At 35.5% G+C, this 25,931-nt stretch overlaps 1 protein-coding gene across 1 annotated transcript; it reads left to right on the forward strand.

Annotated features, from left to right (window-relative positions):
- Positions 1-10,591: 10,591 nt before the first annotated feature.
- On the forward strand, positions 10,592-12,514 carry LOC123561476 (uncharacterized). The gene is made up of 3 exons (XM_045353873.2): positions 10,592-10,747; positions 11,064-11,193; positions 12,281-12,514. The coding sequence occupies exons 1-3, from the start codon at positions 10,669-10,671 to the stop codon at positions 12,402-12,404; spliced, it is 333 nt and encodes a 110-aa protein (XP_045209808.1). The 5' UTR covers positions 10,592-10,668; the 3' UTR covers positions 12,405-12,514.
- Positions 12,515-25,931: the final 13,417 nt, after the last annotated feature.

Genomic DNA, 25,931 nt, shown 5'->3' on the forward strand with positions numbered 1-25,931 from the left:
TGTGTTGGTGTCTTAAATCAAGTCGCCGGTGTTGAAGACCTTGGAGGCAAATATTGTTCTAACTGTCTGGCTGTCCATTCGTCCGTCTTCCTTTCTTGTATACTAAACACCTACATTTTATCCGGTTTAAAAGAAACATTATATGCGTATATTGTCGGGATTTTATGTCCGATTATTATTATTTGAGTTGTATCTTTCTTTTCGGCCGCAGGCTGGTAAATTCATGTAAATAACTGGAAGAAGGTCATTTAACAGCCGATTAAAGCTGTACATTTTGATTGGTGGATGAAAAATTTCACAGGATTTTCTTAAGGGCAGTGCAAGTGCTCTGAGCTGTATTGTTGGACAGTATAATCCACTGTAAGACTCCTGCGGAAATAGCTTATGTCATAAACCTGAATCCCATCGGTACTGAATTAGACTACAAACCTGTTAACTCTGCAACCTGTCCCCTAGTCAACTCGTCCTCATTTTGGTCATTTCGTATCCCGTGATGATTTCAAATTGGTCATTGCGCCTCCCACTTTTCGGTCCATCCTTTTTAGTCTTTTTTTAGCCCACCTAGTGACAACGTGAGCTTTTATGATGGCCCTTCTGTCGTATGTCGTCCGTCCACAATAACTTTTGAACACGACAGAAACCACATTTTGCAATCTATTTTAATCAAACTTGAACACAACTTATATCTCGGTTCCTTTCGACAACTGGCCAGATCCCGTCATGAGTTCCAGAGTTATGGTCCCTTAAAGGGCAAAATTTGCTATTTTGGCTTTTGCAGCCATATAGAGACTTCTTTTATAGTTTGTTTTGATACAAACTTGCAAAAATCTTGGATTCCATGATAAATCCGTCAGATCCAATTACAGGTTCCGGAGTTATGACCCCTGATTAACCCTGAAAGAGCGAGCTAAATTATTTACCTTGTGAACACGATAGAAGTGACATTTTACATTCGATTTAAACCACACTTACACAGAACTTAGTGAAAATAACATCTCGGCTCCTTTGGAAAACCGACTAAATTCCTTCGTGGGTTCTAGAGTTACTGACCTTGAAAGGGACAAAACTTTCTATTTTGGCCCTTTCAGCCATATGGAGGTTTCATTTATGCTTTGATTTAATACAAACTTGCACAGGATGTTTATCTTGATAATCTCTAGGGCAAGTTCGAAACCGGGTCATGTTGGATCAAAAACTAGGTCACCCGCTCAAATCAAAGGAAAAGCTTGTTTACACTCTAGTTTTACATAGACTTATTTGTTTTTGAAGCAATGGCAAAGAAATTTGGACCACATGTATAATGTTTGATACAGATTTCAATAATCATATTGAATAGTCTTAATCGTGACCTACTGACATACTTTGTTGTTTTTGAAGGTATAGAAATGTGGACCAATTTTATAACTTTTGATACAGATTTCAATATCTATCTTAAATATTCTTAACTCTGACCCACTGACCTACAGTCTTGTTTTTGAAGCTGCAGCAACGCGATTTTGACCACCTGTATGTTTGATACAGATTTCAAAACTCATTTTGAACATTCCCAATCTTGACCTACTGACCTACTTTCTTGTTTCTGAAGTTACAGCAAAGAAATTTGGACCCATGGTCAGCTTTTAACGAGAATTTGCAAGAATTCTCTCCCTTAATTATTGACTGTGTTAAAGCAATTCCCTTCAAACTGGATTTCCTCCCTTACATTAGCTCAAGTCGTGTCATTCATTACCTAAGTCAATAATTTTGTCATGGATTTTGCATTGATCTAATGCATGCATTTTGCTTTAGGTAATACACGGAAATAAGGCTCGCATGTTACTCCATAGAAAGCAACAAAACATGTAGCCAGTTTTTTTTTTATATAAATCATGTTGTTTTATAGATTCATAATAGAAGTATTATTCATGTAAAGATATAAAACATTTCTGTAAAAAACACTATGTTAGCTTATGATATTGCGAAATTCGTGCTGTCATGTAACAGAAAATGAAAACATTTAAATAAATTTCTTTTCTTTTGAAACTTTGAATCCTGCGAACATTGAAATCCGAAAATTAGTTCATAAACGAGCTTTCCCACAATCACATGTATACATAATAGTTTTCCTCGAAAAAAACGAAACTTGTGTGAAGATACATGTATTCCATTTTGACTGATTGTTCTTGTCCATATAACGGTACTTTTGTTTAACTTTCATGTCTAGAAGTTTGCCTTTTAAAACATGGTATTACAATAAAATAAAGTAATAAACTAAACAATACTGTGTTCGACAGGCAATGGCAAAGAAAAACCCAAGCAATTTAACAAACTTAAAAAACATACATGTTACTAAAACACGCGCACACATGTTTTATTAACTGGTCTTGATCCAAGGTTTTCCATAGAAATCAAAGAAAGAAAGAATCTATTGAATTATGAATCAAGTTTCTGATTTTTTCTGATCAGCATTGGTGTACGTGTATCATAGAGATCCTAACTCATTTTTTTAAACAATTAGCTCTGATTCATCCTGTCTTCTTATTTATAGTGTCTAAGTTACTTGATTATACATAAATCAAATATGCCATTCAGATATGTGTTTGTACATACTATACAATTCAATCATGAAATCAAATTTATCGTGTAAACTGAAGTCTTTAGCTGTAAAGGTGACTGTTTTTCATGTTTTCCACGAACAAAACCGTGGCAAAAAATGTAGGTCGTTCTAAATAGATAATCCTACCGTGCAAACTCATGGAAAGCATGCAATTGTTTTTTTCAAGCTTGGATTTCATTTCTAAAGTAGACATGATATTGCGCGTCTGTTAATTTCACCCTGTCTTTGCACATCGTGGAAATCATGCTGTGTCTTTTGTTTAAATAAATGTACACATTCTCTCCCCCCTCTCTCCAGCTTTCAGTGAGAGCCTAACTTGCAAATTACACTATTTCATTAGAAAAGTATTCTTTGAAGTAGTTTTTCTCCTGTCGTCGAATTTTCAATATTCCAAGATATTTAGCTTTCAGTCGGAAATTATGTAATTTATGTTCATTCGTATTGTTTCCATAAAAAGTTTGGTGAAAAATCAAAGCTCTGCCTGTTCTATTCTGATCTTTTCATTCTTTTGTATTTTTTTTTTATCAATTAGACAATTATGAACGTTATTATTTTAAAGACTATATTAAATCGTACATCAGTTGTTGGTATATGCAGTTCCGTAAATTAACACGGTTTAAGTTACATCAGAACTTTAAGAAATCCACAAGCTTTTTATTTATCGGTACACTTTGAAGTAAAATGGAAGCAAGAAGCCTTTACCCTATTACACTTAAAATTATATTATTGTATTGTTTATAAAGTCAAAAATACCTACATATGTGATAATAAATTGTCATGCTTTGGAAAATATGATTTATTTGCCTCTAAAGTAGAAGAAATTGAAAAGTTTACTGTTTTTCACTATATGTTCAATATAAGCGACGGTGATACTTTTAAAACAAAAGTGGAAGCAAGAAGATGTTCAGCTAGAATAAATATTTTCACATTAAATTGAAGAGAAGAAATTGAAGTTTCCTGTCATATCTGGTAAAATATTCACAAACCAAAAGACATATTAGAAATTAATCATTACAAATAAATTTCCTATATAATCTATTGCTCTAAGTAATGTCAATAGGGAAACCAATATTGCGTATCGGATAATTTTCAAGGGGGACAACCTACTATAATAAGCCAGTCAAATATAATAAAAGCTGGGGATGACATGTATAATGTTTGATACAGATTTCAATACTCATTTTGAAAAGTTGAATTGTGACCTACTGACCTACCTACTTTCTTGTTTTTGCCTAAAACACATAAATCTTACGATGAGTAGCTACCGTTGGGATATCCAGGAAGACACATTGTATGTCGATACAACTCAGGCACAGAAAACTTTTCAAAATATGTTGACTTTTTGCTGAAACCTAGAATGCAGAAACTACCGTCATACGTAAAAGATTCAATGGACTTCATTTATAAATTGAAGAATACACGTCTGCAACCTAATTCCTACCTAGTAATCCTGGATGTGTCGTCTTTATATACAAACATCCCTCATGATGATGGTATACGTGCGTGTAAATACTTTTTATCGGAAGATAGTGGTACATTGCCTGTTAACGATTTTGCCAAACTTTGTCAGTTAGTGCTGGAAAACAACCAGTTTCAATTTAATGGCATGAATCATCTACAGAAAATGGGCGTGGCTATGGGCAGTCCCATGGCACCGTCATACTCATCTTTATTCACGGACAAGTTTGAAGAGGACTTTATGAAATCTTTAACCATAATTCTAGAGGTATGGCTACGGTTTAAGACGATATTTTCATGGTGTGGAATGACTCAGTAGAAAATCTAAAGATTTTTATTGATAAAATCAACCGCTTTTATCCCTTCATTGAGTTTACCTACACTATTTCGCAGACTTCCGTAACTTTTCTGGATGTCATTGTTTCAAACTTATGTGAAATCGTGACAGTCGTTTATGTGAAGGACACAAATGTAAATCAGTACTTAGAATATTCATTATCACATCCAAACCCATGTAAGCGCGGTATACCGTTTTGCCAGGCTAAAAGATATAGACGTATCATTTCTGATAAAACAAAGTTTTATGACATTTTACCTGAATTACAACAATACGTTATTTTTTAGAGGAACTATCCCGCTATTATTGTTGACAATGCGTTCAATAAAGTTTCCACAATGTCACAGACAGATGCGCTAAATCAGAGTGGAAATAATGACAGTGTTTTGATACCGTTCACTATGTGTTACAATCCATCATTGCCAAACATAGGTGGTATATTGCATAAGTACTGGGACCAGAAGTGTTAAAAATTTGCATTCGTACAAACCAATTGTTACGTTCAAACGTCCGCAGAACATAAAAGACATATTTTTTAGTGAAATCTAAATATTCGGAACACAACAACAGCAATTTCAGTTCTGATAAATGTAATAGGCGTAGATGCTCCTACTGTTGTAATGTGTAGAGGATTCATTTATTACCAGTTCTGTTACCGGTGAGAAAAATGACTTGCGTTGTGATACTGACTGTACATGCGGTTTATTGGAGCCGCTTACAAAAGCTTTACATTATATACCAGTAATTATGAAAGGGTGACTTCAACATGACAAGAACTTGCCCTCCGAACATTAGTGTGATTCTGTGATAATTTAATCCAATTGTGCGCAGTGTATGGTGGCTGATTTCTGCTATTTCGTTCTGTCGTGTTGGGATGTTTGTAGAGCGCCAACACACCAAAACCGACAAACTAGCGTTCCAATACGATAGTAACCATATTTGTTGTATTTGCGCGCTTATTTGTTGCATCGGCGTGCCAACACGCCAGAACAAGATGACAGAAATCAGCTACCATAACAGTGCCATTTTATCTTTGTTAAATGCACACCGACACAATTATACATAAAATGGAGAGTTTACAATTATAGATAAAATGGAGAGTTCACAATTACAGATAAAATGGAGAGTTCACAATAATAGATAAAATGGAGAGTTCACAGTTATAGATTTAATGGAGAGTTCAAGCTTTTAATGGTCGAGGACGCTTAGGGCGCATTATTTGAGGCACGAGGGAGTAGTAGACCTTCTGCAAGCAAGCTTGATAACGTTTTCTCAGGAAAAACTTCTACACCTCAGCGGTGAGGTGACAGTGATTCGAAATCAGCGGATTTAACTACTTAGCCACGGATGCCCTATCTTTCAAAGTATTATTATTTATGTATCACGTGTGTCTTTCAGAACACACAAATGCCTTGCGTTGAATGCGGAATACATATTTATAGCTGTGTCTTTAATAAGGCGTCGGATAGCACTTGGCGATGTAATCTGTTGTAAGATATCATAATGATTAAATCGAAATACGCGGCTCGGTTCAACGCATATATTTATTCATGCAATATTTATATCATCAAAAACAATACATAATATTGTTTTATATCTCAGGCAAATGTTAGAAGCTTACGAGTGATAAGATAAGAAAATGAATTGACCAGTTTTCATCAATATAGCATCAAAACAATGTTTGCAATACGACCGCTTGGACGATACATCTCCAATGCCACACCACTAATCCATCTGTTTTATTGTAATCCTGAGCACTTATCCTCCTTTTAAAGAAAATTATTGGTATGTGCCTATAGGAAGCTTTGCCACTGATTGCTGTTGGCCTATGTACATTTAATAAATATTTCCATTCATCTGAAACACCTTACACATGGGGACACGTGTGGCATTGGTCTGCTGATGCGTCAAGTGTGGTGTGCTGTGTGTTGTGTGTTTGTCACCTTCCGCTTTCAGCCTCCGCCGCTGGCAAGCCTTCTGGTGAACAAGAAGCCGAGTGCGTAAAACTTCCCTGCCAGTACATAGCCTCTCTGCAGACAAGCCCTTTTCCAGTGCCTCCCAGTTTGTGCCACAGGTAACTGAGCACCTTGCAGCCTCAGGCAGAACTGCAGGGGACTCGGAGGAGGACTGCCCCCAGACATGTGGCATGTCAGGCCCACCGGTGTGTGAACACGCCCTGATGCCTATGAAGAGGCCCCAGCTATGGGACAAACAGCCTCTGTGTTCCCAGGGTAGGGTATGAACTCGGAACTAAGGGTGAGGTTATCAGAAGGCAGGGAGGAAGCAGAAAACAATCCCTCACAAGAAAGTAATCCTTCTCTATGTACAGCGAGCCAAGGTACAAACGGGAAGCACAGAGGAAGAGCTGGAGAAACAAAACAGCTCCGCTCAACCTAGATCGAGATGGCCTAAAGCTGAGGAGATTGACCAGACAGCTGAACGAGTCTTAAACCACATGAGCTACAGACAGCTCTTAGGCAGTTGAAGACAAAGAAGTCTCCTGGACCAGATGGAGTCACAAATGAAATGCTGACCCAGCTAGGCACTGCAGCGATATGCAACCTCCTGGAAATTTACAACTACAGCTGGACACAAGGACTGCAACCACAGATATGGAAAGAGGCAGTCATGATCCCCATCCATAAGAAAGGGAAGGATCCAAAGAAGGCTGCAAGCTATCGCCCAATCAGCCTAAGCACCTGTGTAGGAAAGATTATGAAGAGGGTTATGAATGCACGCCTGAAGTGGTACATGGAGACTAACAACCATCTCGCTACGCAGCAAGCTGGTGTCATACAATTCCGCTCCAATGAAGACCAAATTACTTATATATCGCAAGAGATAGAGGACGCCTTTCAAGAGCAGAAAGTCGTGCTTACAGCATGGATTGATCTGCAGCGAGCGTTTGACAAAGTCTGGACTGATGGACTCCTCGTCAAACTGATGAGGAGTGGAGTAGGAGGTCACATGCTGAAGTGGATTAAGTCATACCTCTACAACAGGAGAGCAAGAGCCAGCTTAGAACATGCCAGCAGTAGGAAGTTCCTGTTACGTCATTGTGTTCTACAAGGCGGAGTCTTATCCCCTAAACTCTTCCTGCTTTTCATCAACGATCTGGTGTCTGAACTACCGAAAGGAGTTAAGGCTGCCCTCTACGCTGACGATCTGGTTTTATGGTGTAAGGAAGAACATGCCACAACAGCCAAATAGAGGATGCAAGAAGCAATCAACAAGCTTTCAGCTTGGGCTGAAGATTGGTGTGTCCCGATCAAATGGAGAGATCGTCCACCACATTATTCTCCATGTCGTCAAAGCAGAGGGCGGGTAAAATCAAGACAGGAAATACTTCGCTGATTGAAGCAGACGGGGCAAAATACCTTGGAGTTCGGTGTGACCTTTGCAAACCTAACCTGGAAGCCCCAAATTAGAAGGCCCATAGGAAGCTTGCAGTGATGCGCAAACTTGCTGGAACAACGTGGGGAGCAAATGTGCAAATAATCAAGACAGTATATCAGGGAACAATGAGACCCCATTTAGAGTATAGTTCAACTGCCTGGTCCACCACTGCCAAAACTAACCAACAGGCTCTAGACAAGGTTCAAAACCAAGCATTGCGGATCATGACAGGTGCTACAAAGTCTACAACAATCTCCTTCGTGGAGAAGCTAGCAGGTAAACAACTGTTACAAGACAGGAGACATGCAAAGGTCCTGCGTCAAGCAGAGAAGTTCAAGTCTTTTCAAGACTATCCAGTGAAAGCCAAGTTGGATGGCTACACCAAAAATCGACTCAAACGTAGCAGCTTCGTTCATGAGGCAAAGAAACTCAATCGAGAATTCAAAACTGAGTTGAACATACCAACGACTCCCCTAGGTAGTGAAGACATTATAAAGCCACTAACGAATGATCTGTCCCCAGTGACTGTGAGACTTGCTGTTCCTCGTCTTGACCGCGGGAAGCAAAAGAATGAAGGTGTTCGGAACAGACTCACACTTGCTCAATGAAGACTATCCTCCGGAAACATGGACTCATGTATATACAGATGGATCAGCCACATGCGTCGTCAAAGATGAAGGAGCATGATTTTTTCTTCAATACCCATCTGGCAAGAGAGAAACACTACATGCAGTCACAGGAAAAGACTGCAGCAATTACAAGGCAGAGACTGAAGCACTCATGAAGGCCGTCTCTATGGTTGAAAACTCGGCAGAAGAAAGCTCCTCAGTCGTCAATCTCACAGATGCACTGTCTGTCATGGAAGCTCTGATAAACAATAAAGCTCCGCAGCTAGCCAAGAGAATGCAGAGTCTGAGTATAACCTGCAAAGTAGCACTTCATTCAGTGGATTCTATCCCATCGTGGACTTGCAGGCAATGAAGAGGCAGACAAACTGGCTACGCTGGGAGCTCAGTCAGAACAACCAACAAAACCTGTGAGTTACAAGGAGAAAGTCACCATCATCAAGGCACTAACGAGAACAAGGATGCTGGTCAGGCTTCACTCAGGGCACAACAAGCTCAATGCTCACATGTACAAGAAATACAGACTGGCACCATCGCCAACTTGTCCATGGGGTGAGGAAGATCAGAGTGCGGAGCATATACTTCAGAGATGTAAAAGGCATGACCAGGAGCGAGCTGCGACTTAGCCGATAGATACCTCAATGCACCAGAAACTGTACGGAGGCATGGAGGATCTGCGGCAAACCACAAGTTTCATCGAGGCTACTGGTCTGACAGTGTAGTTGCGAACGAGAAGAAGAAGAAGACATAGGGACACAGTTTTAAAACTACCTGAAAATGTACTATTTTCAAGGTTCAATAATATATTATTGTTATTATAAGCGTATGTACCTAGCGACTGCGACTGTTTAAAGTTGTAACCCAAACCTTCTTTACTGGCTCCTCTTTAGGGCTTAAAGATTTTGGTGTTCCTTCGTTAATACTGTTTTTTTCCTCTCTAATTTTATCTGACATTTAACCCGTCAGGTTGTCAATATACATATGGAAACCTTATTAAACAGATTACCAAATGACCTGTTACCATGGCAGCCGAAAGGCTCTTTTCTGCTTTCTTTACAGAAGCATTATGAATTGTCAGTTGTAACAGTGATAAGTCCATTAAATATCCAAACATCAAAATATTGAAGCCATAACATGCAAAAAGTTAAAAAATGCTAAATTTTAGCCTTGTTGCCATGGCAACTGAAAGGCTCTTTTCTGCTTTCTTTACAGGAGCATTATGAATTGTCAGTTATAACAGTGATATCCATTAAATGTCCAAACATCAAAATATTGAAGCGCCATAACATGCAAAAAGTTAAAAATGCTAAATTTCAGACATGTTGCCATTGCAACCAACAGTAAAAGTACACGTTTTATACTCATAAATATACCAAGCCAAGAATTCTACCTCTGTACATGATTTTAAATCATACTTTGAAACGTTAACAAAATTAAAACAATAGAATATTGATTTTTATAGAAAATTTTAGTTTCAGGATTCCAGAGAGTTATTTCCCTTAGTTAAGACCGTTTCTATGAAAATTCTGTTACCGGCTTATGCATGTTTGAATAGCCTGGTGTGTTTACATTGATATTTTATCAAACATTTGTACCAGTAATCATTCATTTCTTTTTCCAATTCATTGAAGTATACCTCCAAGATACGCTAATGCTTTCTTTCACTACAGCACATAAGGTAAACATTAGATTTTCCATAAACAATTGTCCTCGCAGATTTTAATGTTTATTTTTGGAAAATACATGCATTTTGGTAAAAAAAACGACTCATATTTTATCATCATTTCGGTGGGGTCCAAAATTGGCCCAAATTTTACGTGCCCCTTTAAAGATTTATTGCAAAAACTAAACATATACCTTTTTATATTCCTGACCACTTGCTTTGACCTTGTACAAAATAAACATGTGTTGAGGTGTGCAAGATTCACAAATATGGTTACGCTAATAAATCTAATTTTTATGTCCTGTCCATAATTCCTTTGTTTTGGTTGGATTTCAAAGAAATGTGTAGCATAAGAAGATTTTACCGTCAATGTGAAGGCCACGTTCGGAGGAAAAAAAAGGTAATGCATAGATTGACATTCAAATTATCTATTACAAAGCTACACTTTTCAGTAACATTACATGTTATCCGAAGTCAAAGTTCACGTTCCAAGTAGAACTAACAATGTCATTATCTCTAGCACATTGTGACCAGATATAATTAAGGAGTGATCTTTGTTTGATAAAACTCTTGTTCAGTTAGTACGGTAACGATGAAGCAGTTGTACTTAATTTGTTTCTTTGTAGGTCTTTTTGGACTGTCACATGAATTTTGTAATATACAATTATTCCGTAAGTAGCTGTTATTAATAAAGATTCAAAAGCGTAGATATTTCCGAATAGGAAAAGTGAAAAGCTTATTGATAAAGTTATGTTTTTTAAACATAACAGATTTGTTAGGAGCGCTTATTGCAGACAGAGTGCTATGTATCTCTTTACTGATTCATACTGTTATACTGATGACGTACCAATAGGACAATGTTATCACTCGAAGCATTGTGTCTTCATAAAGTTATATCTTTATTCATAATGATCTTATTTTAGTCAGCGTGATTTAAGATTTACAAAATGGCAAATAGGGCCTAAAATCGTTTTTTTCTCTCCACAGAAAGTGATTTTTGTACATCTCCGAAAGGCATAACAATTCCAGTGAATGGAAAACTGAGAATCAGTGAAAAATGTCAAGATTGTTCATGTTCGACATATAGTTCTGGACAAACTATAATGCACTGCTGTGGGTGAGTACTTTGTTTCCCATCATATTCTTAATTGTTTGTTGTTTGTATGCGTTAAATCTAATGACTTGAAGCACTGTGGTATCTATAAATTTACAAAAGCTCTATAAATAACAGGATTTCCATATCATTTTAATCATACATTCTGTTTAAGGTAGACATTCTGTTTACCTAATTCACCTATCACTGACGTAAACAGATACACTACAGATTTAAGCTTCGGTCATTTGAGTCTAATATGCATTCTATTTACAAGTACCGATTTAGACAATTTTCGCTGCCTTTTTCCATCGAAACATTTTGGATAGATGTATCCCTTTCAATAATACTGTTACAATGCGTACATCTGCTGCAGTCTGTTACATCTACTTGTTTTACAATCCAAAGAGTGTTTGTTTAGCGATGAATTAGTAAGAGAAACCTGTCGATTTTTTGGGTCGTTCGTATGCAAAAACAGGTTTATATTTGAACAAATTTTGTACAATGCTATTGTCGGACAATTTGGAAAATATCAAAAGATTCCATTTAGTATTTATTTATTGTAAGCCAAGTCATAGAATCGAAAGCTGGATATCTCTGCAACGATGTGTAATATAAATATGTAATATTCCATGAGAAATCAAGAAAAATATATGGTGTTAATTCTAACACGACCAGCGAATAACCTACATAATCTATCTCGGGTCATTCTGAAATAAACCACTCGCGTGCAATGACGTCATCCGATCCAGGTGCGTAGCACGGTCGTTAATGTAGTTACCATTTTTCTTACACTGTTGATACTAGTATGTTAGAATTGAAATAACAAGTTCCCAAGTGTCATTTGTCGTAGAATAACCCTAGTTTTTCTTTCTTATGCGAAACAATATATCACTCAGGCCTACCGCCTTCTTGATATATTCTTACGCATAAGAACTCAAAACACGGGTTATTCTACGATAAACCACACTTGGGAACTAATTATTTCTTAAGTAAAGATGGATTACGCAGTAAGTCATAATGTAGTGTTATCGTTATACCTATTTTTAACTTTGCTGGAATTTGGCTATTTCAGGACACATATAACCCTTTCAAATGATTACTTTTTCAGATATGGAAGATCTGCTGGATTAATACTTCCCCCAGAAGGATGTAAAGTAATAACTGAGGCTGATGGGTGTACCCCCAAAATCGTTTTACTGACGGATGAGACAAAATTGTGTACACACAAATAGCCAGAACAAGGACAATGAAATGTTGCCAGTTACACTAACATAATGTAGTGCAGAAAATGAATTGTGAAACAAAACATTATATCCCTTCTAAAGTAAAAGCATAAAATGCATTGAAATCTTAAATTGATCATTTTTATGCCACCGGTGTAGAAGACCCGGGAGGTGTATAGTGTTTAATCTACCCGTTCGTCTGTCCGCTCGTTTCGCTTTCTTGATTACTTAAATCTTCCTACAGTTTTTAACTTTATGTAACGTCACAATATGAAGTGGACATGCGGATTCCATTTTTCGTGTCTAATTGTATTTGAGCCATGTCATGAGAAAACCAACATAGTAGCTTTGCGATCAGCATGGTAGATCCATGCTGTTCACCAACGGTCTCTCTAATTGCAGTAGGCTTTGAAAGCGAACAGCATGGATCCTGACCAGACTGCGCGGGTAAGCAGGCTGGTCTAGATTCATGCTGGTCGCAAACCCACTATGTTGGTTTTCTCATGGCATGGCTCATTTTATGAGAAACATCCCATTTTTGGTCTTAGAAACGATACAACTACTTTTGTAAATTGTGTACTGTACTTTTCCTACAAGCTTCTTCCAATTCAATATATGAGCCGCGCTATGAGAAAACAAACTTAGTGCATTTGCGACCAGCGTGTCTGCGCAGTCTGGTCAGGAGCCATGCTGTTCGCTTTCAAAGCCTATTGCAATTAGATAAACTGATAGCAATCAGCATGGATCCTGACCAGATTGCGCGAATGCGCAGGCTGTTCTGGATCCATGCTGGTCGCAATGCCACTATGTTGGTTGTCTCATGGTGCGGCTCATGTGTTATTAGCATTAAATACACATGGGAGTTTCCTGTTCATGTTTTCTTAATTACGCCCATTTTACGGACAAAACAATACAATTACATCTACAGCTTGTGTACTCGACTCGTCAACTTTAAATGAATTTTGATAAGCATCAACATCAAGTGAACAGACGTAAAAGTTCTGGACTTCCGAGTATGATTATTATTTTTGAGTTGTTTGGACTCTTTTTACTTTAGAATTTCACCACTACATTTTACCTTGTTTGTTCAACTTCTCCGACAGTTTTCGTCTAATGTCTGAAACTCAGTGAAGTTCAAGTAGACACGCGAGTATTCTTGGGAGCTATATTTTTTCTTTGGTTTGCTCACTTTTGATTGAATATATTAATTATTGAACCCAAGAACAACGGAGTTTTAAGGGGGATAAGCTGGTTTCAGATTGTTTGTGGGCACCAACTCTCTACAAACTTCACATATGTGATCAGTAACAACAGTAGTTCTGCATCGTGCATGCTAACTTCTTTGAGAAAATAATTTGCATAGTTACAGGACATTGATTTTTTTTTGTAACTATACTATATACATAGCGTGTGTGTACGCAATCTTGTGTGCGCTTAATCTCCTGAAACCATGTACACAATTTAACGAAACTTAATACAAGTGATCAGTAGTAATCCTATTTGTGCATGGTTTATGTTAGGTTCTTTCAGAAAAAAATCTACACAGTTATATGACTTTGTTTTGGTAATATACTATATACATACAATCTGCGTATGAAATCTTGTGCGCGCCTTATTTCCCGAACCCTTGCAAACAGTTTAATGAAACTTCACACAGGTAATCAGTACCAATTCTAGTTGTTCAAGGTGCATGTTACTTTCTTTAAGATAAATTTTATGCAGAGTTATGGGACTTTGTTTCTTTGTTACTATGCTATATACATACACCGTTCTGCATATGCAATCTTGTGCGGGCTTAATTTCCGGAACCATTACATACAATTAAAGGAAACTTCACACAAGTGACCAGTACCAACACTACGTGTGCATGGTACATACTAGTTTCTCTCAGAAAAATTCTCTGCAGAGTTATGGGACTTTGTTTTTTCTTTGTACTGTACAATATACATAGAGTCTATATACTTACAGACCACAATTCATAATCATGCAATCCTGCGTGCAATAAATTACAATGTACTGTGGCAGTGCAAGCGGGGGAGCTCTAGTTCTACCAAATATCATTGAGGGTATTGTGTGATACAATGTTGAAAATATTCTTGTTTGAAAATTATTTGAAATTAAAAATGCCTACAATTTTTTCTGGTAACTTAGAAACTACTTATATCTAATAAAATCATACATTAGAAATAAAAGCACAGTAATTGCATGATTTTTTGCGGTCGTTAAATACATTAATTCAACATTCGTTAATTAGAAACAAATATTTACGCACTTATATTTTGTAAGTGTTTCACACAAAATAAACCACATAAGGAAAAGTCTAAAAAATGTTCAAATCAGAGTTCGAGACCATGGTCAGTACATCGAATACGGCATAAGCTTCGTACCAAAAGGTTTCCAAACATCGTTTATAGGCCTGTTTAAATAAATGTCCCTGAAATGTTCAAATGCACCAAGTATCAAGCAAGTATTGTAACGATAAATCTACCTTCTAAAACCGATTCGTTAAACTTCCTCTGCACTGTCGTTTACAATGAAAAGGGTCAAACCATAAAAAATAGTGCAACACATTGCAATATTGAATTCAAGAGGGTGTCCCACTGTCCGTCGGCATCCTAGCTAGGCCTACATCATGACGTGTTATTGAACATGATATGTTTGTTTGTTTCGGAACATTGTTGTCGCGTCCAACGATTGTTTGATGTCAAGTGCTGCACTAAAACGGAAGCACTACTTAATCAAAACACAGATAATTAGTTTAGTTTAAACATATTTTATTGCCAATATATACATATATAAACAGATAACTACGTCAATTGTACATATAATAGGCAAAAGGGTCGACCCACAAGTTCTCGCAACATTAGTAGCGGGTCTTCCCTAATGCAAATATTTACATATTTAATTTACAACAATGACAACTAATCAGGTATATGTGTGGTAAATAATAAAATTACAATACAATAGCTACAAAAAATGGAAAGAAAAAAAAAAGAGTTGAAATAAGTATAGGGTACAAGTACATGTGTAAGCAATCACATTTGTGACTAGTGGCAATGTATAGATAGATGTAAGAGTAAAAATGATGCAATTAATTTGCATTAACATGTACTACGTGAGGGAAAAAACTTTAAAAAGGAGAAACGAGTACATGTGACTTATACAGACAAACATATTTGTGACTAGTCAGTGTACAAAAAGATGTAAGAGTACAAAAAAAGAAGATGCAATTCAATTGCATTAACATGTACTACATTTGGGGAAAAAGAACATAAAAAAGAAACAATTGGGGTCTTGTCAATAATAAACTTATATAATTATATATGAATAAATTGAATAATATTGCCTGCTAAATATGGTGAGTCTCAAAAGCGTTTGGTTGATTTTATGTAATGTTGGACTGAGCAGAATATTTTGCAGTTGTCTTCATATGACAATTCGGAATTACCAACTAAAAGAAGTTGGGTATTTAAAGGATGAAATTGTCTTAGATCGTGGAAAAGTTTAATCCTTTGATTTGTATATTTCGTACAAGTGAAAAGAAAATGTTTAACGTCTTCAATATCTTCTCCACAAGAACAGATTGCGTCCTGAGACAGATGGTTGCAAAATAAATGAAAATTCAAATTACTGCACGCGTTTCTAAGCCTTACATGAATTATAGAAAAAATTCTTTCTCCTACAAGATACCATTTTGGAGTTTCTGTAGTTGGAAAAACGGTATTTTTTAACAATATTTTAAAACTTGATAAGGTGTTTGTGGCTCTTATTTCAGGACTCAAATTGTTCCAAATATCAATAGCAGAAGGCACAAAGGAATTAGAAAATATTTGAGTTCTTCGACTGAGGATTTTAAATTTTCAGCGTTTCTTAAGTTGTAATGTGTAGAATTGTTGACAATGTTTGGAAAAATATTATTCAAATACTCGGGCGCATCACCGTTGCGAATTCTAAATGTGATTAAAAGTTTTTGATATAATCGTCTGTCAGATAGTGAGAGCCAGTTAATTTCCTGATATAAATTTTGAATTGAGACAGACCGGGTAAGTCCAGTTAAAATACGGGCTGCTTCATGTTGAATTTTTTCTAGTGTTTCTTTTTCGTACTGAGTACAGCCGTCCCACACTACAGAAGCATATTCTAAAACAGGTCTTAAGAAAGATATATATATATTTGATAAAGAGTCTGTCTATTAAGAGTATACTTTAATTTTCTCATCATACCTAACAATTTTGAAGCTGATGTAGTTATTTGGTCAATGTGGTCATGCCATTTTCCATTTGAACTTAGTGTTAAACCTAAGTGTTTATGTCGTTCAACAAATCTAACAGGTACGTTATCAAATGTCAAAAATGGTTTCTTGATATTTTGTTGTAAAGTAAAAAACATTGCTTCTGTTTTATTCGGATTAAAATCTACAAGCCATTTTTTAGACCATGCATTTATCATGGCAAGATCATGGTTAACAATTCCTTCAAGATCAGTCAAAGAAGATGTAGTACATGCTAAAGAAGTGTCATCCGCAAAAAGACGTGCAATACATAACAAATTCTCAATGATGTCATTAACATATACTAGAAAGAAAAGGGGCCCAAGGGCTGAGCCTTGGGGCACCCCGGCATTGACGCTGAGAGGTTCAGATAAAGAAGAGCCAACAAAAACTTTCTGGTTTCTGTTTTCAAGATAACTCTTGGTCCATTTTAACAAATTTCCTTTGATACCATTTAGTTGTAGTTTATATAGGAGACCTTTGTGCCAAACTCTATCAAAGGCCTTAGAGATGTCACAAAATACAATACAAGTATAAGTTTTGGTATCTAGAGATTGAACAATTTGATGGTACATATCTAATAATTGATAAACCGTAGAATGTCCTTTCAAAAAGCCGGATTGTTTAGAGTAAATAAGTTGATTAGCTACCAAATGGTTATACATGTGTTTGTGTAGAATTCTTTCCATAAGATTTCCTAGACAACTTAAAAGTGAAATAGGACGATAATTAGAAGTCAATTTATTATCTCCTTTCTTAAAAAGTGGCATTACAATTGCTGATTTCCAAATTTCAGGAAAAACACATTCTGACAAAGACCTATTGAATAATGTACAAAGAGGTTTGGAAATTGTTCTGCAAATATTTTTCAATACTTTATGACTAATTAGGTCTTCACCGACCGCTTTATTAATATCTAAGATTTTAATTATGTCCTGAATTTCTGATTCTTGTATTTCTATAGTAGATAAACTAGCATCTGTATAGTCGGGTATATGCGATGGCACTTCATCAACGTCATCAAGGTGTGATATTGATGCAAAGTATTCATTTAGACAATTAGCTTTTTCAGAGTCAGAGAAGTGGTACGTTTCTGTGCCGTCAGAATTACAAGTTTTCAAAGGGGGGATAACTTCTGAAAAATTTTTAGTTTTAAGAAAACTACGCAGAAGCTTCCAATATTGTTTTTGATTGTTTGTATTCAAATCGACAAGGCTGTCCTCCAAATTAACATAAAATTTTTCTCTGGCATGTTTTTTTTAAATTGTTTACTTTGTTTCTTAATTTTTTATAAGTATTCCAATGGTTTGTATTATGAGTAGAAATTGCAATGGATTTTTGTCTATCACGTTTGCGAGAATACAGTCTTATGGTTGAATCATACCATGGTTTGTCGTATGGTCTGATAGTGACTTCTTTATATGGTATACACTTTTTCATATAATCTAATAGTTTTTCAGTAAATAAAACTGCACCATCATTAACGTTAATAGAGTTAAGAAACGACCATTTGCAATATAGTTATTTAGGGACTGAAAGTCGGCTCTATTGTATAACCATACTTTCCTTTTATTGGACATTTGACAAGAAAACGGGGCTTTGAAAAATGCACAAGTCGCTTTATGATCACTGATATTGTCAGGAACTGTAAAAACGTCACTGTGTAGACATGATAAATCATCAGAAACTAGAATTGGATCTATTAGTGTAGATGAGGTCGCCGTGACCCGTGTCGGATTTGTGACTACATTATCTAGATTATATAAAAGCATGATCTGTTTTAAGTGGCAATTATGTTTAAACTGAACTTCATTTATATCTCCAACGACAATTAAGTTTTCATTCATATCTAAAGCATTGTCTAGCATTACCGTTAAATCGTTCCAAAATGCTACAGGCTTATTTGGCGGTCGGTAAACGCAGCACAGTAAAAAAGACATAATACCTAATTTAACTTCTAACCAAATAGCATCTACTGAAGGATTTGCAAATTCTAGTTTTCGGCAAGATACTATTTTTTCAGAAACGTATATCAAAATTCCACTTGAGTGTGCGGTAGAATCTCGACGATACAAACAGTTGTTATAACCTTGAATAAACAATTTTTCATTTTCAACAATGTCAGTAAGATGAAGAATCTTTATTATGCAATAAATCAAGCAAGATCCATCAGGATATCTTCAATATACAAACAAAGTAATAAATATAACATGTATGGCAAGATAGCAGATATGTAAATACAAGTTTAACACTTGTTTCAGTAATTCATAGGCATCAGTAATAACACAGCTTTGGGAGAGACAATTTTGATAACCCAAGCATGTGTATTAGCTACTTAAACATTAGAATTTACCTATTTAGATACCTCCTTTTTTCAAAAGCTTTAAAGATATACGTTGCGAGATTACGAGTATCTTTACTATTTTCATTATTAAATAATTGCAAAAATTTAAAATAACTTGGATGATGCCAGAAATACTTCCTGATATACTGTTTTCTTAAATCCACAAACTCCTGACATTCAATGACAAAATGATACTCGTCTTCTAATATGTGACAGTTAGTACAAATTCTATTTTCATAAGGTATATTATTTGGACGGCTCCATCTACCAGTCTCAACAGCCAATCTATGCGATGACAACCTCAGTCTTGTTAATGCTATTCTGAACTTCCTTATATTTATTACTGTTAAGTAATTACTGAAACTGAAATTAAATATATTCTTGTAAAATAGTGCTCGGCTGGATTCATTTATAGATGTGTTCAAATCCTGTATGTAAATGTCCCTTAGACGTTGTTTTAAAATATTAAGAAAAACCTTTGTGTCTTCTACACTCTGAGCAAGCCAAACATGATAGAATCCTAATTTTGATAACAAAAATTTCACCTTGGAGACCCAGTTTATTTTGCGAGGATTTAGATCTATACAATTTTTCAAAGAAATATATACTTGTTTAGTATATTTAACCTGGTCACAATTGCTAATTTTCAACCAATACTTCATAATATTATAATGTCTGTCTGTTTCTAAGTTGTATCTACCTGTTTCCGCATAAATAAAACTGTTCTGTGTGGTAATTTTTACCACTAGTAACCTTTTACAGAAGCTTAGATGTGTTCGTTCTACTTGTAAACCTTTATTAAAACCCCAAACTTCACTTGAATAATTCAAAATTGGAATGATGAGTTTATCAAAAAGATCTAATGTATGTTTTGGCCCTATATCTGTAAACTTGTAAAGATATTTATTCATTTTAAAAATTGCCTTAAGTGCCTGTCCTGAAAGCATTTTGTCAGTCTCATTAAAGAGCCACCTGAGGTAAATAAGATACCAAGATATTTAAATTTACTCACTATTTCTAACTGAATATTCTTATATCTGAAATTGATATTTTGGCTTAGCCTTCCCCCTTTTCTAAAAATCATAACTTTTGTCTTTTCTGTATTAACAGTTAGTTTCCATCTATCACAATATTCGGCTAAAACGTTTAAAGATTCTTGCAGATCATGTGCTGTTTTCGCAAATAAAATGATATCATCTGCATATAACAATAAACAAATTTTTATGCTACCAATGTCTATCCCTTCAATGCCTTTCAGTAAAAAGGTCTCTTCAATACCATTTAAATATATGCTAAATAGAAAGGGAGATAAACTCTCCCCTTGTCTAACTCCTAGCGAACAGGAGAAACTTTCACTTAACGACTCCATGCTTTTTATTTTTGACTTAACATTGTTATACATAGATTTAATAACATTAAGTATATTACCGCGTACACCATATTTGATAAGTTTGAACCAAAGAATATCCCTAACAATAAAATCAAAGGCCTTTTTGAAATCCACAAATGCGCAAAAAAGTATATCTCCTTTGTCAAAACAATGACTTATTAGTGAATTAAGAATAAATATATTATCTACAGTACTCATTCCTTTTCGAAAACCCGCCTGAGCTTCAATATATACGAAATATTTTTCAGCCCAGCTATTTAATCTTTCGTTTAAAATTCGTGTAAAAAGTTTCCCCAAAGTACTAAGTAACGTTATGCCTCTATAATTCGCAGGGTCATTGATATCACCCCCTTTATGTAAAGGAACGATGAAACCTTCTGACCAAGTTTCGGGAAAATAACCTGTACGTAAACATGACATTGTATTAAACAATCGATGAAAATACAAAGTTAATGTGTCTGTTCCGTGTATAAAAAATTCGTTTAGATATGAATCGGGCCCACCACTAGTGTTCGATCGAAGTTGCTTTATAGCCTTATTTATTTCGCTAAGAGTAATTTCTTCATCTAATTCTGAAAACATAACCTGCATTTCTCCTTCTAGAAAACGTTCATTAAAATATAATATATCCTCATCCGCTTGGTAAAAGTGATCCTCGGGGTTGTTAATAGATTTAAAATACTCCGCAAATTTACTGACATTTATATTTGTTTTATTGTTACAGCTTACATCTTTCAACAACTTCCAATACAGTTTAGCATTTTTAAACCTAGCCTTAGTCAATTTTTTCGTGTTTTTATTCCTATACATATATTTTTATTTCTAATTATTCTTTTAAATTCCGATCTGGATTTACATAGATTTATTCTGTTATTTTCATTCCGGTTGCATCTGAATTTATTTAGATCTGCATAAAACTGCTTTTTTTGAATCGCATTCATCATCGAACCAAGGATTTTCCTCTCTTGGCCTATTTACTTCGGTATAAATGTGAGGTTTAACGTTTAAAGTTCTCTTAAACAGCGGTGAACAAATAGTGTCCATTATTTTACTGAACTGAAACAAATTTTGATTTATATCTGAAGAGCTAACGGTACCATCCAAGGTTTCTGTCAAAGCATCAATTGGTATTTTTACATCATCGCAATTCAATTTGAGTTTGTAATCATTGACCTTACTCGCGTCCCATTTATACAAAAATTTAATCCTGTCGTGTTCATCAGACTGAGAAATTGTTTCCTGTCCTACATTTAACACATTTAGTCTGAACGACAATGCGCAATGATCCGATAATATATTAGGCTCATGTACATTAAAAGAAACAAATAAGTCAATAAGCGACTGGCTGCAAATTATATAGTCAACAAGACTGCAACCAGAGCTACCAACATAAGTGTAGCTGCCAACGCCGGCATCATGACCTATCCGTCCGTTCATAATGCGTAAGCCGCTTTCAGATGTGTCTCTGTGAAGCAGAGTATGTCGAAATCAAGGAGGTTATCTTGTATAAATTCAATTTTATTTCTTAAAGATCTTATATTTAAGTGAAGAATAGATACACTGGGATTTTTGTTTTCATTATTTTGAGGGCCTGGATTTTGTTCAACATCTCCAGACATTAGTACTATAGTAAATAGCATAAATGCAAATTCTATGTTTAGAAAACAATATGTTAAAATGTGACATAATTTCTTAAGCGAAGTAATGCAAGATGTAAAGAAAATAATTAGCAAGTCAGAGCAAAAAAAGTGCATGTACAAATTTTTTCTTTCTTGAAAAGCTTTTGGACTTTACCGTAAAATAACCCTATGGCCGCTCTATAGAGGTTTAAATCATTACCCATTGGGTAAGATGTACAGCTGATCACTTGAGATATGCGACCAAAGATAAAGGGTAACAGTACAAGCAGACATAATAGTATTCACCGTAGACAAGACAGTTGTATAAGCTGGACAGAAACAAAAATATAAACAAGCAGGAAAACAGAAAACAAAAATAACTAATACTAGAAACAAAAGCGTAAAAAAAACATATTCTAGTGAAGAGGAATGGTTGAGTAAAAGCTTGAAGAACTTCTACTAGTGTAACTGGTTTGAAAAATGATCAAAAGTTATATTTTGACTTTGATTTACATAACGTGTTAATATCAACTATTTAAAGAAAATCACGGAGATATAACAGCCTGTTACGATAAATATAAACACGTGAACACAAATATGTACAAACATATATACACATTTACATATGTATTTATATACATTAAAAAAATGACCTGAAGTTGTTGTGACGTTGAATTGCAACGCATGTATTATTTAATATTTGGAAATAGTCACGGAGATATAACAGCCTATAAAGGGAAATAGAGACATGCATGTGTACACAACTATTTACATACATATATACACATATAGCTCTACAAATGATTAAAAGATATTATGACTTTGATTTACCTAACGTGTTAATATCAACTATTTAAAGAAAGTCACGGAAATATAACAGCCTGTTACGATAAATATAGACCAGGTACACAAATATTTACATACATGTATACACATTCATATATGTATTTATATAGTCACAGTTGTGAGACTCAGCTCATTAATTTCACTCAGGAACTTTACAATAACACTGAACAGGGTCAACAAACAGATGTTATTGTCATGGACTTCTCCAAGGCGCTTGACAAGGTCGATCACATAAGACTAATTTATAAACTACAAAGCCTTGGTGTCAACCCACAAATTACCAATTGGGTCAAATCTTTCCTGTCCAACCGATCCCAGAAAGTCGCTGTTGATGGTCATTTTTCCAGTGAACTTCCTGTACTGTCTGGAGTTCCCCAGGGGTCTGTTCTTGGGCCATGTCTCTTCCTGGTATATATCAATGACTTACCAGACTCGGTCAAATGTAACGCAAGAATGTTTGCAGATGACACCATAATATACCTTACCATCAACTCCATTTCAGATAGTGTATCTCTGCAACAAGACCTCATTAACTTAGAAACCTGGGAGAAGACATGGTCCATGGAGTTCAACCCGGACAAGTGTGAAGTCCTTAGAATCTTTAGAAAGAAAAATCCCGTGGTCTACCCCTATAAACTTCACAACATAGAGTTAAAAACTTGTGAGGCAGCTAAATACCTAGGCATAACCATTTCCAAAGATCTAAACTGGTACAAACATATTGACAATATCACTTCCAAAGCAACTTCCACTCTTCGCTTCATACAACGGAATGTGAAAACTGACAATAAAAAGGTCAAAATTGCTGCCTATAACACCTATGTCCGCCCTCAACTTGAGTACTGTTCAAGCGTCTGGCATCCTTGGCAAAAAACCCTCACTAGCAAAGTCGAAAATGTCCAAAGGTCAGCTGCTAGGTACGTCATGTACGACTACAGTTACACCAGTAGTGTTACACAAATGCTGAAAACTTTAGAATGGAATACACTCCAATATAGAAGGTTACACAACTCATTAGTAATGTTTTATAAAATAAGGACCCAGACAGTTGCAGTCGATCAATCTCATCTTATTCCAACTAGAAACCTAAATTACTTAATCCCCATGTCTCACACTCAGTACTTTTCTAACTCCTACTTCCCAAGGACCATCCGTCTCTGGAACTCCCTACCAACTTATGTTAAATCTAGCCCCAGTCTCGGTATCTTTAGAGAGAGGCTGGCGGTGGTCAGTATGTAATTCTATTGCCTCTGCCCCATTTTAACTGTAGCATACTGTCTTTTTTAGCTTTTATTATTTTAACATTGTAACATATCATTTCTTTAACAACTGTTTCTCTGACAGCGCCGCCCAGTGATAGTCGGAAATCGACGGTTGGGTGAAAGATGTAGATGTAGATAAAAATGACCAAAAGTTATTGTATTACAAAGCATGTAAATATCAATTATTTAGAAATAGTTACGGAGAGATATAACAGACTATTAAGAGAAATATAGACATGTGTTCACAAATATATACATACATATATGCACATATAGCTCTACATATGCATTAATTTTATAAATGGCTTGAGGCCAGACGTACAAAAATACAAATATAATTAATATCCTGTCAAAGAACGTCTGCATCGTTTATACATGTGTAAAGCATTGACTTGTCTGTGCCTGAATAAAGCAAGCGACAAAACGCTATTTATAGTTACCGCAAATAATTTTGTCAAATCTGTAAATTTTAGCTCTATATTTAGTAACATGACACTGTATATATGTTCAATATTGGAAATTTGTCTACTATTTTTAGAAACGTTACTCACGAAAATTCACGAGATTTCGGCTGTTTGACAGAGTTTATAGGTCACGAGACCGATTAACTTTTATGAGAGTAAACGTATTATTGTTACAGTTTTAATACTAAGTGTAAACTTGTTTATTTATTTTTTGAAAATAATTAATATGAAATAAGTCAAAGCCTCAAAGCGAGCTCAAACAAATCGGATTTAGCTAAAAATATTATGCATCATTTATTTGTCACAAAGAAACTATTCACTAGTCACAAGAATTCAGGAGAACCTATTCACTTGAAAAAGTCTACATTTAGTGTCACCATACCTGTAACAGTGAATATCATACGTTGCAAAATTTATGGGAAGCCGGTGTCACGGTGACGTCATTACCGCGTTCCCGTTTCTTTCTGCTTATTAATGACATTTTTTCCATTTTCTGGCCGATGCTTGATCTTTTAAATGAAAACAATATTTTTTTCAAACAACTTGAAATCATTCTTTCATTATGGTTGAGTGATGAATATTTTTTAGCAACTGAATGAAGTTCTGTATTCACTCCGGAAAGAAGTACTTCCTGTGAGCACCTATCCGCTAGGGTGCGCTTTTTAAAAACTTCCGAAGAAACTTTTCAAATCCATCACCAAGTGTGCAAGTATACTTGCGTTACCGTAAAGCTCGATTCTCGAGCAGGCCCTTTGGGCCTGCTCTTCGAGCTCGCTATAAACAAGGAAAAGATGCTAAATTCGCAAAATATATAGAACATGTAAACATGGCAGAGAAAATCTGTTACTTTTTTTTGTTTTTGTTTTTTTTGAAGTGTCTTAGATTCATATGGGATTTCAATATTTGGTGTGAACAAAGGATTTATAATAACTATGTTGTTTACAGAAGTGTAAGTTTTGGCATTTTTTGTTTTTGTTTTTTAGACGTGTGAGGGACCCTTTGCTTTAGATTATTGTATATAACATTTCTTTTCAAATACTGAGCGGAATCATGAGAAGGCCATTTTAAAACTGAAGACTTTCAGATAGTGTAGATCGCTTCTTACAGATTTAAAAGGCTCTCAGAGTACTTAACCGCTAATACAAAAAGGGTATTGCTTGGAGAAATATCGTCTATCATTAAAAGTCGCAATATTTTCTGAATTGTAGCTACAACAAAACATCAAACAAACACTGTATATGATAATATATAATTCTCAAGTCAAAATAAGAGCATGTAGGGGTTCCAAAATCCCTTTTTCAAAACGCCAAGCATTAGTGTGAGAAACAACGAACAAAGAGG

Source organism: Mercenaria mercenaria, chromosome 10 (assembly GCF_021730395.1).
Source record: "Mercenaria mercenaria strain notata chromosome 10, MADL_Memer_1, whole genome shotgun sequence".
NCBI classification, from domain to species: Eukaryota; Metazoa; Mollusca; class Bivalvia; order Venerida; family Veneridae; genus Mercenaria; species Mercenaria mercenaria.